At 36.4% G+C, this 14964-nt stretch overlaps 1 protein-coding gene across 1 annotated transcript in view; it reads right to left on the bottom strand.

Moving 5' to 3' along the window:
• Positions 1–14964, bottom strand: part of Prex2 (phosphatidylinositol-3,4,5-trisphosphate dependent Rac exchange factor 2) — a 255380-nt gene that overhangs the window by 84683 nt on the left and 155733 nt on the right. The window contains exons 24-27 of the mRNA XM_069990875.1: positions 12764–12983; positions 11557–11764; positions 3910–4089; positions 1652–1746 (exon numbers count right to left, since the gene is read on the bottom strand). Of these exons, the coding sequence (XP_069846976.1) occupies positions 1652–1746; positions 3910–4089; positions 11557–11764; positions 12764–12983 (703 nt within the window). The remainder of the gene's footprint in view (positions 1–1651; positions 1747–3909; positions 4090–11556; positions 11765–12763; positions 12984–14964) is intronic.

Genomic DNA, 14964 nt, shown 5'->3' with positions numbered 1-14964 from the left:
TGCTTCCATATCTTAGCTATGGTAAATAACACTGCAATAAACATAGTTGTGCTGATAGCTTTAGTATGGTCTTGTTTGTGATCATTTGGGTAAATGCCCAAAAGTGGGATTGCTGGGTCATAGGGGATCTCTATGTGGAATCTTTTGAGGAACCTCCATACTACTTTCCAAAGTGGTTGAACAAGTTTATACTCCCACGAACAATGCAGTAAGGTTCCCTCCTGTCCACATCCCCTCCAACATCTGTTGTTATTAGATTTCTTGATTATAGCCATTCTAACTGGGGTAAGGTGGTATCTCAATGTTGTTTTAATTTGTATTTCTTTTATGGCTAGGGAGGTTGAGCATTTCTTCATGTGTCTATTGGCCATCCTTCATTCCTCTTCAGAGAAGTTTCTCGAAGTCTTTAGCCCACTTATTTATTGGGCAGTTGTTTCTTTGAGGATTTGTTGTTGGGGGATTTAATTTTTTGAGTTCCAGGTATATTTTAGATATGAGACCCTTGTCCGTTGTATAACTAGTGAAGATCTCCCAATCCATGGGCTTCCCATTGATCTTGCTAGCTATGTCCTTTGCCATGCAGAAGCTCTGCAGCTTCATGCAATCCCATTTGTCCAACCTTTCTTTGATTTGTTGTGTTTCTGGGTCTCTATTAAGAAAATTTCGGCCTGTGCCAAGGAGACCTAGGGTTTCTTCTATTTCATCCTGTAATGTTTTCAGAGTGTGTGTTTTAACACCAAGGTCTTTGATCCATTTGGAGTTGATTCTGGTGCAGGGTGATATATAAGGATCTAGCTTTCGTTTTCTACAAGTAGTTAACCAATTTTGCCAGCACCATTTACTGAAGAGGCTGTCTTTCTTTCATTCTATTTTTTTAGCTTCCTTATCAAAGATTAGATGGCTATAGGTCTGTGATTTCATTTCTGGGTTTTCAATTCTATTCCATTGGTCCTGAGGTCTGTTCTTGTGCCAGTACCAAGCTGTTTTAATTACTATGGCTTTGGAGTAGACCAAATTAAGTTCTTGACCCATATCAGTTCTCATGTTGAAAGAGGAATTCTGAAAGCTTGAATGCCAGATCATTATTCCCAACACAGTGAACGTGACACACAAAATGGAAACTGTACAAACTCATGTAATTGGTGCTTTCAAGTGGCCTGTTGTTCTAATGACTAGTTTTTAAAAAGCTATGTATGTGATAATTAAGATTTACTGTCATTAGATGAAAGTCTTCTTCACATATCAAAATAAGATATTTGTAATCTGTTAGAGAGATCACTTCCAATCTCTCTTCCATCTTCCACATGTAAGGATTGTTCAGATAATGTTGCTGCAAAAAGATCGTCCCTGCTCCTCAGCTCACCCAACCCCAATCAATCATGCCTGTGCTGTGGGGAAAGCAGTTTCTTGTGCAGATTCATAATGATCAGAACACAGAAGGTAAAAACTGGTTTGCTCTTTCATGTTTTTTTAACCTACTCTCCATATATTTGGGCATGGGAAATTGACCTTATGGAGCACTTAACACTGAAATGCATCTTTGGTGGTGACCAAGAATGAAGACTACATATTCACATGCATCAAAGAAACCATTTCTCAAGGTATCTCCAGTAGAAATGAGTTCAAAGAGCACAGATAGTCACCCACACACCTGAGTCCATTTCATCACTGTGGAAGTAGGAGCTGCACTGGCTGCTGCAGATGCTCGTGAAAGAGGCGATGGAGTTCCTGTTGCTGTTGCAGTCGCTGGGAAGAACAAGACTGTGTTACGATGGGTTTGCCCAAGTCTTGCTACTTCTCACTACAGAACTTTGTGCCAGTTATATTTATTGATATGTTTCATATCAATTACAAAAAGGTGGACCTTGTAAACATTTAACTAAAAAAAATTTTATGTGTAGAATTTTTTTTAATTGTGAAAATACCATGCAGAGGGATTACAATTACATGAGCAAGGTAATGAGTACATTTCTTATCAAGCATTGTTACCTCCTCCTTTGTTTCCCCTTCCCATCCCTTCTCATTTCCCCTGCCCCCCGCAGTGCCTTCCTCCAGCCAAAGTTGTAAAGTTCGTTTTTCGACATAACAACTTGTGCATCTCATTGTTGCAATGGGTCCACCTGAATCCTTATTTAAACAATTTGTTTTTTCCCTTCCCCTCCACAAATTATACCAACATCAAATACAGTGAAAGCAGGGGTTATACCACGGGGGAGGGATATACAAAGCAACAAACAAATCATCTTATAAAAAATTACTGTAACTAAAGGTGGACCTTTAAAATTTATTGTAAATAAAAATGCATTTAACTTGTCTTATGTAATATAATTGAATCTTAAGTGATTTTTTTAAATGTGTCATTATAAAACTGGGACTCAGACTACACATAAAATTTTTCATCATTAATTTCAAAATAGTGGTTAGATCATTTTCTAACGGACACAAAGTCCTGTTTTGTACTTTCTTCCATCTGTTTCTGGTAGCTTCAGTTATAGATTACTGGCTACATTCTGAACTCTCTGAGAAGGTACCTCATCTGCTGCCACACATAGCACAGCACAATCGAGTCTCCAGTAACACTGAATGCACAAGGAAGAAAGGTTTAAATATTTGTGTATGACCACAAACACTGTCCACACTCAAAAATATTGCAAGAGATAAACTATTTTTACCTCTCAGCGTAAGTATAAAGGACTTATTTAACTTTAAATTTACATTTAGAATTTCTATCTTAGCCTACTGGGAGAGTGGGAGAATAATTTTAATTATCTGATAATGAGAACATAAGGTAAAAAGCATTTTCAGATGTAATTTCCCACTGGAGGGAAAAACCATGGATTTCTATTTAACAGTGTGCTGGTATTTTTAGAAGCTAAAAGTAAATGAAATGGTAAAGGTAATTAATCTGGGTGATGCGTTATTAAATCTTTAGGAATAATTAAAATTCTTTGGAGACAAAAAAAAAAAGCTGGGGTGGAAAAGTGATTTCAAAAGAAGCCATGAAGTCACATCACCTACTCTCCAAGGTAAATTATGTTAACTCTGCAGCTTCCTTGTATATAAAATGCAGTTACTCTAAACCTGCCAAATCCTGTGGTGGGGATTAGTTACTTATTATTTTGATTTAAAAATTTCTGATGGGAATAACCTATTGGATACATATTTGCATAATATCTTTCCATAATATCTTTCCATGCCAAACCCTGTGGTGGGGATTAGTTAAAATAGATTTTTAATGTTTCTTATTAGTTTGATTTAAAATTTTCTGATGAGAGGCCAAGAGCTGGTGGCTCACGCCTGTAATCCTAGCTACTCAGGAGGCTGAGATCTGAGGATCGAGGTTCAAAGCCAGCCCGGGCAGGAAAGTCGTGATACTCTTATCTCCAATAAACCACCAGAAAAACTGGAAAGTGGAGCTGTAGCTCAAGTTGTAGAGTGCTAGCCTTGAGCTGAAGTGCTGAGGGATAGTGCTCAGGCCCAGAGTTCAAGCCCCATCCCGACAAAAAAAAAAATTCTGATGAGAATAATCTATTGAATACATATTTGCATAGTATCTTTCTATAATATCTTTTCATCTGTTGTATAATAAACAATTAATTGATGCTAATGCCTATAGTCCTAGCTACTTAGAAGGCTGAGATCTGGGAACTGCTATTCAAGCCAGCCTGGACAAGAAAGCCCAGGAGACTCTTATTTTCAATTAATCAGCCAAAAACTACAAATGGCAGTATGGCTCAAGTGGTAGAGAACTAGCTTTGAGCACAAAGCTCAGGAGCAGTGCCCAGGCTCTAAGTTCAAGCTCAAGGACTGGCACACACACAAAAACATACTTTTATTGAAGACCTTGTCTTAAATGCAGAATCAATTTGATCTAATTGCTGAAATGAGGTTGAGAAATTCAACAGTTACCTGTAGGAATCTCTGTTGCTGATGGTGTCATGGCCTGAATCTTCTTGCTCATCCCCTGCCACATTGAAACAGACTCGTTTGCTGTTTCTTTCTCCTTTTTCATTGTCACTGTCTGTTGGTACTACACATTCTGAGGTCTTACGCTCCAATTTAGGAGAATATGTTATTGAAGACAGAAGACTGAAATGTGATATTACAAAAATAAGTACACATTTTCAAATTCACTGCCACAGATAGCTACTTTATTTATTTCATATGAGGAGCTTACAAACATTTCTACAATGTTGCAAAGTTTCACATCATTTATTCTCTTGTGTAAAAAACTTGACAAAGAAAGTTCATTTTTTTTATAGCCAGCCTCTGGTGGCTTACATCTGTCATCCTGCTAGCAATGGGGCTGAGATCAGAGGATGGCAGTTCAAAGCCAACCCCAGCAGAAAAGTGAAACTTTTATCTCCATTTAACTAGCACAAAGCCTGAAGTGGAAGTGTGGCTCTAGCCTTGAGTGAAAGAAAACATGCAAGAGCATGAGGCTCAGAGTTCAACTTCCAGTTCCAGCACCAAAAAAAAAAAAAAAAAAAAAAAGAAAGAAAGAAAGAAAGAAAAAAGGACTGGTCAAAGATGATTCCTAATTTTTGTTCAGAATGAATAACAGAAATGAGTAGTTCAGAAATTCAATAGTACTTAAACCCATTGATAGCCTTGTTTTTAGGACAAAGTTATGGTAGTCTCATGGCAATCATAACAAAGTTGTACCAGGAATGAAATGTGAGCAGTATACCCTCATAGCTAGCAGCTGTCCTTTCTGTCCACCTCACCACTACACCTCTACCACAGAGGACACTTTTAAAGTATATCCAAATATTAAAAGCAACTGTTCAATGTGCTTCAGCCTCCCCGCAGGCTGAGCCTTAAATGTTAGAAACCCATAGACCCCTGCTTTTTGACTTTTTCATTTGACAGAGAATTTCTTATTGTCAATCTTCTCGCTGCACACACAAGCAGAATTCCTGGCCTTATTGACTGCAAGAGGCTGAAGGAGGGTCACATCAACATGAGGACAGGAAAAAGCAAGGGTCACCCCAAACATACTGGAAATCCAGTCAGAATGAAAGATGCCCAATCTGTCCAATTTAGCTCAATGCCACCTGAAGACTGAACTGCTGAGGTAGTTTTTGAGTAACTATTGATTCTACTACCCCAAGGCTTAAATGGGTAGCTGTACATTGCTGGTATTCCAAAAGTCTAACTCAAAATCAGGCAAAAATTATATGGGTTCAGGTGGCTCACATCTGTAATCCTGGGCTACTCAACGGGCTAAGATTTGGGGATCACAGTTTGAGGCCAGCCTGTGCAGGAAAGTCTTATTTCCAATTAACCACAAAAAGCCAGCCTTGAGCAAATATACTAAAGGACACTTCCCAGGTCCTAAATTCAGGCCCCAATATTGGAAAGCATGCACATGCACACATGCGTGCGCGCGCGCGCGCACACACACACACACACACACACACACGAAAGATTAAAAGAAAAGGAAGTAAAAGAAAAGAACTAGGCAAATCTAAAGCAGACTACAAAACTTGGGCGATATATTAAACTCTATTTAAGCCAAGACCCCATGTAAACTTCTCAAACCAACAATTACCTTCTGTAGTAAATACCTATGGTGTACAGTTCCAACTACTGACACATACTTTTACACTCATTTCCCATAGCAATGTAATGATTTCTTTTTTTTTTATTTTTAAGGTTAAAAAGCAGCTTATATCTCTTAAATATCCCAGACCATCAAACCCTGTGCTGAACATTAAATAGATACTTATTAAGTAATTTCACTCTTAAACACATTTATTGTACCATGTTTTGTCCATGGAACTATGAATATAGTACTTTACAAAGCACACAAAAGTCTCAGAATTCATGAAGCATAAATTCCACTGGGAGGAGACAAACAACAAACAACTAAACTTTACAGTATATTAGATGGTAATAGATGTAAAAAGTAAAAGTAAAAGGGGGGAAAAAAGGACAGGAAGAGGGCTGGGCCTGGGATGTGGCTCATTGGTAGAACTCTGGCCCAACATGTATAAGGCCCCCAGTACCAAAAAGGAAAATACACAAAAAAACACAAAAAACCCACAGACTACAATTTCAAAGGCAGGGGATATCTCTCAGTGAGGTGATGTTTGAATAATATTTTAGAATTTTTTAGTTTATAGACATCAGTGAAAATTAAAGGAGCTATGTTACATTGCTCAAGGCTCTATGATCATCTCCAATAACTGAAAACTATGAATTATTTGAAACACAGTTTTTCTATCTAGAAAAAAATACTTTCATGTCTTGTAAGCTAGATTTTAATATTTATTCACTCTTTATACCCAAAAGATTAAAACATTAGGTTAACTCCAATTACCCAAGATCCATACTGCACAGGCAGATGAACTCTGAATACAATGAAGAAAGATACACAGGCATTCTATTTATGCAAGAAGTCCTTTGTGCTTATATATTTTTTAAATTAGAAGATTTACATAGTTTGTTCAGAGTTACAAGTATTACATTCACTTATTTGCTTCTCATTTTAAACAGATCCAGTCATGCTTGCACTGACCCTAAGGGAACAAGGTTTTAGGTTTACAAACAAATGATAGGGAACCTTGTTATCCACACCACGCTCTTATATGTAATCTCCAGACCAGAAAACATCAAGGCATGTAATGTGCCTTGTGCATGCCAAAGTATTCTCTTTTGCTTTTGCTCACATACAATATTCAGCTACCTATAATTAATACATTAATTAAAATTCAGATCAACACTCCATTCCATATCAATTTCCACTCTATTATTGCTGGTTAGTATTTTTGAGCACAGTATATTCTATCTACTGTATATTTTTAGATATAGTATCATTATCATAGCTAACAACCATTGAAATCCTTCACATTACTGAACAGGTGTAAGTTCAACATACTTAATAGTGAGTAATTTATTATAATAATGGTGATAAAGTGTATTATTAGTATTCCCATTTATGAAGTATTTAGAAAATTAAGCAGACCCTCCTTTGTTCCTTTTATATTTGTATATATAGAGAGATTTATAGATGTAGTTATAAGAATAGATATCTCTTAAATACTGTAGAGATTAAGGGGGGTGTCACTGTAGTACAATCCTGTGAGGTATTCCTCTAACCTTCAAACATAGGCATGGCCATGGCTTGCTTTATTCAACACAAGGTGAGTGAACATTATGGGGGTCACTTCTAGAGAAAAACCTCTACATAAGTGCAAAGATTGTCCTAGTCCCTTCTCATATTTTGACAAATAGAGATGTTTCAGTTCAAAGAACACCTTCCTGCAATTCTGAGGATAATGTAGAACAGAAACCCAGTGCCCCAAAATGGGCATGGAGAATGAGCAAGAACAAAACCCTTTGTTGCTTATGTTGGTGAGATTTTTAGAGCTTTGTAAACAATGAGGGAGGTAAAAGCAGAAGTGGTGTATAGAAACTACATGTCTAGAGAAGACAATATTGATAACTGGAATGGAAGAATGTCTTCATGAATAGGAGGACTAGGCAAAAACTCTCCACAGATATGCCATTAGCCCGATTCTTGAGTACCTAGGAGTCTGAACACAAACACCTTGGAAACACCAGGCAGGGCACCTTTAGGTGGCACTAAAGTTGTCCAGGAACAGAATGTGTCTAGTGAAGCTGGCACTCAATGTGATGAGTCTGGAAAGATGGACAAAAACGGAACATGTAGGAACTGGCTGGGCACAGTACCACACTTGATATTACAATTGGCCCTCTGCATCATGAGTTCAATATCCATAGAGTCCATCAATCTTGGATCAAAAATATACAAAAATTCCACCTGTACTGCATATGTATATTTCCTTGTCATTAGTACCTAAATAATAAAACAATTTTTCACATAGAATATACATTTTGTTACAGATTATGATATCTGAAGATGACTTAAGTATATAGAAGGATGGTAACAAGCTATATGAAAGTACTATTTCATTTTATGGAAGGGAACATCCTGGGATTTGGGAATCAGAAGGGAGTCCTAGAACCAGTCTGTGGACACTAAGGGACAACTATGGTTTAACTACAGTGTGATTCTGTGTAATGCTCTTCACCAGGAACCAGCCCCATTCTCCTTTGCAGACTCTGATGGCACATGCTGAATACAGAATGTATCCGAAAAAGAAAGGCACAATCTGGCAATTATTATGGTGGCAATAGTAAAGGAGATGGCGAACTCAGTCTAGAGTAAAAGACATGCACAGATTGTGAGAAGTGTAATCTACACAACCTGAAGTGGAATGGGGAAGGAGGGACAGGAAAGAGAAGAAGCAAAGATGACTTCTGAACTCTCGCTTGAGGAGCTGAAGAAGTGAGAAACACTCCACTAAGTATGAAAAGCCCTGAGTGAGAAAGGATCCAAACAGGCTTGAATCTAATGAATTGGAATTCAGAACGATAAGTGCAATGCATTTGAGATATCTGTGAATCATTGCAGTGTTGCTCTCATAATCAGATCTCAGAGGGACTGTGAAAAGGAAATAAGGAAATACATGTAATAAGTGAATGCATGTAATAATATAACCCTAACCAGCACTGAAGTACCTGTGGTAGATATTGATTCTGTGCCTCCATTTTTATACTTATCAGAAAAAATGCTTAAGGAAACTTCAAATATAATTCTACCACCAATCCCACTATTCCTATTCAGAGCCCCAGGTCACTACTGATGAGTGCAGCTTGCTCATCACTAAATCCTGGAGCATCTGGTCACAGCAAATAAAGCCTGTCCCCATTATCTCCTAACTTACCTGGCCCCTGGCCCTCTGCATTAGTTTCTTTCCAAGGAAAACTCACAAATCCTCTACTTGAAAATTCCATAAAATGTTTGGGATTACTCATGAATTATTTTTTCTTTTACTCATTTCTAGTATCTTCTGTCATTAACCAGGAAATAGTCTACTTAGGAGAAAAAAGTACTCAGCCTCCCAAAGTGAAATAAAAAATCATAATCCTTAGTAAAGTCCATAACATGACTTTATCTCATATTACTAGACAGCAAATTCATCTCTAATTCCACATTTGAATCTGAAACTAAGTAAGAGGGTTTAGCAAACGTCTATGTGTTATAAGAACTTTTTATATCTGCAAATATTCCCAAGTGACAGACCTTAGGAGAAGACAAATTCAGCACCAGGTCCTTCATGAGAAAAATCAATTTCTGGAAAGGCAAGCAATGAAATCTTACAAGGCAATTTCTCTTAAAGCCTGGAAAAGCATCTGAGATTTACTTCTGTTGCCTGAATAAGAATAATTACTACATGGTGAGAAAACTGTCTCCTAACGAGCCTTTTAAATAATTTGTTAAGCTCAACTGCACTGCAGAACCTATGAATACAAAAAGCCATGGAGCATATAGGTCCTTGAACAACTGGACTGTTTTAACATGATTACATTGTAGATTGAATTATGAGGAACAATTTTAAATTAGAATTAAATTATATGCTCTACATGGAGAAGACCAAGATTATGTCTTCAATCATTTGTTCATTTCATATCATTTTCCTAATACACATGCAGAGCTGGGAAATAGCTTTCAGAATGAGAGAAAGTTTGGCAAAAAAATTTGGGCGAAAAAAAATTACAATTTTCAGGAGCTTCAGATAAAAGAAAATCCAAACTCCTTTGTGCAACTAGATATTTAAATATAAATATTTTAAACTAAGTAAACAAACCTCTGTGGTTCAAGATTTCCCTTAAAAATTTATCTAAAATACCTAAATCTAAAAAAAAAAGTCAGAAAAATAATGACATGTGGATGAAAGCTAGCTAGGCAATGTTGGGATGGATGCATTAAAGAATTTGTCTCTGACTCAGTTTCAGAAAGCACATCAACAACCCTGCCACTGACTAAAGAAAAGTGGAGATAATAGCTCTTGGCCTAACTGGAAATGTTAGACTGGTCTGGATGCTCTTCTAAAGTTCCTTTGAGAACTGGGCACTATGATTCAGTGCCCTATACCAAGGATTCTATACACTTCCCCAACATCTTCAGAAAAGAACAACTTTCTAAATTAGAAAGTATCCATGTCATGAAATCACATTTATTAAATAAAACAAATGCAATGACCTAAAATGTGACCTTCTCTCTCACCAGGATTCCAAGACAATTCTCAGTTATTCAATTGCTTAAAAATAGTATGTTGTCTTAATTACCTCAGACTGTTTAGTTCATCTCTAAATGGGGAAGTTGCCATTTAACATTTTAGAATAACTAACTTTTTAAAACTAGTTCCTTAGGCATGGAAAAATGAAATTCAAATTATAAATCACAACGCTGCAAAAAGTCACAATTAAATATAGATTTGAAGATAATTTTTAAAAATATATATCTAAAAAGATGCACCAATGACTTTTTCATAACTCAGAAACTCTACATTTATTATTTACTTGTTTATTTACTGATTTATTTAATGTCAGTACTGGGGCTTGAACTCAGGTTCTCATGCTCTTTCTTGGCTTACTTGTTCAGGTTAGTGCTCTACTACTTGAGCAGTAAATTTCAAAAATATATAGAAAAAATGAGATGAACTCTACCAGTGTAGGGGCTAATAATTACAAAAGCATGGACTAAGTTCTAATCTCACTTATCTATGGAAGGATGAATGACATATGTATGTGAAACACACAGTCCATCTGTGCCAGCAATTTAAATCAGCCACTTCATAAAGACACTACAATGAAAATAGAGTATTGATGTTTATATAATTTTCAGAAATCTATTGACTTTGGATATATTCAATAACTTCTGCTTCTTGAATGGATGATGAGCAATCATTATAAGCAGCCATGATGTTAATTGTTTTCAGTGTTAATTTCTTTAATTTTTCCAAACCTGGAATTTGTTATCATCATCCCTCCATTTCTGAATATGAGAAACTGAACCATCCCCAAAGCCATGCAGTTCCAAATATCCTGAGATTTCTTAACTAGATGTGAAGCACCACCAGAAAGAAGCATGTGACAAATCACCCGTCAGAGCTCAGGCGATTCTTCAACCACCACACTCTTAATAAGAATCAGACTTTATCCAGTTCAGAACATGCTTGTCAACTCTCAACATCTTATCTAGGTGAAAACTTCTAAATTACTGGCCTAGCTATTAAGACCATTGCTCAATAGGCCATTAATTCAATTAGTACAGAGAACTGGTCCTGAATATAAATACTCTTTGCATCCGCTTACTTAACAAGAATGTTATGCATTATTATTACTTAGTAAGGTCCAGAAATATCTCTTTAGTACACAGACATCAAATATTATTCCCTGAACTGCATTGAAAACAAGGAAACCCCCACAGTTAGTAAACAGCAGGTATTTTTCAGTGTAATATTTTTCACACAGAGATTTAGCATTCTTCTCTAAGACATAATTTTATCATAGTCTTCCCTGATAGTAAATTTTAGCATATCATTTTAAGGTTCTAGAATAAAAAATATATCTCTAGGATAAGTACAAGTCTGAGAACTGAGAAACTGAATGGATTTGTCAAAAGTCATTTTCTACATCTATTTTTATTAGATACTTATGAATATGACATAAAATACTTACTCATCTATTTGACAAACACATAACTCCACCTCTTTCAGTGCAGTATGGAGTTTTCCCAGAAGCTTCTGATAAATATCTTGTGTTTCCAAATCTTCTTCTTTCAACAAATACCGGAGACCATGGCCTCCTTGTTGTCCCAGAGATAGACCAGAAGGTGCTGCCATGGTAGTAATTGTGTGCTGAATGTACACCATAGGGCTCAGTTTCCCTGAGGGGTTAAAATTATTCCATGGTGATATTGGTTACCTTTGACTTACGACTATCCACCCTAATACAGTTTATTGATCCAAACTTAATAAAAATACAATGTCAAACCAATGCTGGATTAAATCCAGGAATTAAGGTTTATGGGAAATTATAATTAGAAGTTACTCAGTTCAACCCTTGTTCTGTTGCAATGGTGTAGAGTAGCCTTATATATTGTCTTCATGTGCCTCAGCTATTTTTCTCCAACTTATAAGGTTAGTTCAGACTAGTGACCATAATTTGAATTTAGAATCTATCACACATTTGAGGAAAGCAAGAACATTCAATCCTTCTTAAAATTAAATAATCTAGAAGCATCATGTTTCATAAAATAAGCCATGTTCAGAAAAGGTCACATGTCTTCTAATGTATGTAGATGCTAGACCTAAATGATAAACATATATGTAAACACATATAAGATTGTATCTATCTATCTATTTATCTATCTATGATCAAGCTGAATAAGTACACTGTGGGCAAGATAAGATGGTATGGCGAATGAAGCCTTGTTGATTAACACAGGCACTTAACAAAAATGAATATTAAGAAGTTGAAACAGGTCCTGTCTCAAATGTAGGTACTAATTGGAAAGAGGCAGGTGGATGGAGCAGGTGATGGATGACAAATATTTTCAGAGTATTTTTGTAAATGAATAAAAATGGAACAATTGTGCTTGCTCAATTTTGTTTCAAAAGGGGAAAGAGGGAGAGGGAGAATGATGGAGGATTATGATTAAGACGTATTACATGCATATCATGCACAAACGTATTATATTAATAACCTCTGTACCAATCATTCAAGCTAATAAAAAAACCTCTAAAAAAGGAAACAGCAAAACTGATGGTTTCTAATTTCATGCTTTAGATACTTTCTTGGAATTATCTGAATGGCTAGAGTGAGGGATATGTTCTTTATAGAAGTTACTCTTCCTGACTTGATAAATTTCGAAAAGCTAACCTACCTTGCTCAGATTTATTTTCTTTATCATGAGAATTATGCTTCCTATTATCCAGTTGAACACCAAATGCACTCCCCAGAGAAGTTGATGTTTTGGGATAAGAAACTTCCATCACATTGACATGGCAGTTGGTAGGGCAGAAATCACTGCTGTGTAGTGGAGAGATTTTAGATTTGGCCTGTTTAAAGGTGGGCCAGGCTCTATTCTTTAACACTCGAGAGAACTACAAATTAAAGAAAAAATTAAAATCACTTGAGCACATAGTAATAAGTCAGATATTTCACTTGTATCGCCTGTAACAAAAATCACAAGAAAATTAAATCATGCCAACTGGAACAAGGGAAATCAATTATAAGTTGTTAGAAATTAAATGGTTATCTCTGAGATAAGAGAACCAAAGTTCTTAATAAATCAAAGCCATATAGACTGAAAATGTATAAAATTGCTTTGCAATTCTGATTACAGTTGAGATGCTAAAAAAGAAATGAAATCCCAGTGAGCACACCACTTCCTAGCACTCAATTCCACAGGCTCCCAGAAGCTGAGAAAGTTTAATAGAGAAACTCCACCCAGAGACCCCAAGGACAAGAAGCAGATCTTTAACAAGGCAAAATAGTTAAACAGGATAGCTTTCAGGTGAAGGGTAGATGAAAAGTGGGATTATATCAGGAATCATCAGAACCAACCAGAGCATATGTCTGAAAGCGAGATACAGCCATGTTGATCTAGATTTGCTGGATGACTATACTTAGCTAATAATCACTGCTGAGCTCTGGGATCAGAATGAGTATGAAGACTGTTTGTACTCTGCTTTTCTGTCAGTCAGTGGAAAGTGACACTCAAATGATTGAGACTTCCACTGCTTCAAAGCGTGCAATGAGTTTCCAATCACATCCATCTGCTCCTTCCCTAGTGCATAAAACTTCCCCGAGTCTGATCCTTACTCAGCTTATTTTCTCTCTGAACCTTCTTTCCTTTTCTCCTTAAACTCCTTCTGGCTTTCATACAGTTCCATTCACATACTTCTTACTCACTCTCAGCCTTTGTTACGTGTTTTATGGTGTATCTAGAAATTTTCTGCCAAATTTCATCTCTGTATCTTCAGATTCTGGCAAATAACTGAGTTCCTTTCCTGTGTCCAAGATTAGGTTCCTGGTTACTCACTAAATTATAGTACACTATAATCGTCCTTGGAATTATAAAAGATTGCTTATCTCAGTTGGAAGATAGCAAACTTTATGAGGATACTAACTAAAAATGTCTTGCGCCCTATCAATAGGCATCTCACAGAACTGAACTGAATTGTGTTCTGATAGCAATGTAAATGACTGCTTTGAGAATATAATTGGTTAACTGTGGGCTATGTATGATGGCCGCAGTAATGAGCAGGATGGTGTACAAGTCAATTTCTTTTATTAATCTTGGGAAAATAAAGGAATTTGGATGACATTTCTATGTCTTCTTCTTACTTGAAAACTATAACTGTATTCCTACCTTCTTATTCTATTATTATTAGGGTAATAATTACAAAAGCTCATCATACACACACACACACACACACACACACACACACACACTTGTATACATACATTATGTATGTTAAACTGTTTTCAAGTCACATGCTAGAAACTAGGTAGCTCAGTGAATGCTAGCATGTTGCAGAGATCTAAAAGGAAAGAGGATGAAATTTAGGAAACTATTAATGAGACCACTCACAAATTTGGTAATAATAAGTAGGGAAAAATCATGAATACCAAAAGAAAATAAGTTAGATATTTTCTGATCCATCTTCCTCACTTTCCTAATACACCACCTTACTAATAAACACATAGGACAGATTCAGAATTTAAAGAAGCCTATGCACATAGAACCTTGAGGGATGCTCCAAATCATAGCATGCATGAATTAAAACTGCAACACATAGACTTAAGAGACACACTCAAATCGTGGGAGACACCTCAGGATGTTAGACAGCCACAAATTCTTTTCCATTGTCAATTTAGAATTAAATCTTAGAGATGCTCCCATGGTGCACAATGACATAGGAATAAATGTCATGCCTTCACAGTACCCATCATTGTAAGAAGTTATGCTTCTCTTGCTTTCCTCTCTTTTGATTAGATACCCATCCATTCAAAATAGGAAGAGGATATCAATCCCAGACCTGTGCTAAGTGCCAGAAGTATAGCTCTTGTGTCTTGGAG

The sequence above is a fragment of the Dipodomys merriami genome, unplaced genomic scaffold (assembly GCF_024711535.1).
Source record: "Dipodomys merriami isolate MVZ:Mamm:240054 unplaced genomic scaffold, mDipMer1.0.p SCAF_4, whole genome shotgun sequence".
In the NCBI taxonomy this organism is placed as follows: Eukaryota; Metazoa; Chordata; class Mammalia; order Rodentia; family Heteromyidae; genus Dipodomys; species Dipodomys merriami.
Note: the sequence above shows the minus strand (reverse complement) of the source record. Positions and strands in the feature narration are given on the sequence as shown.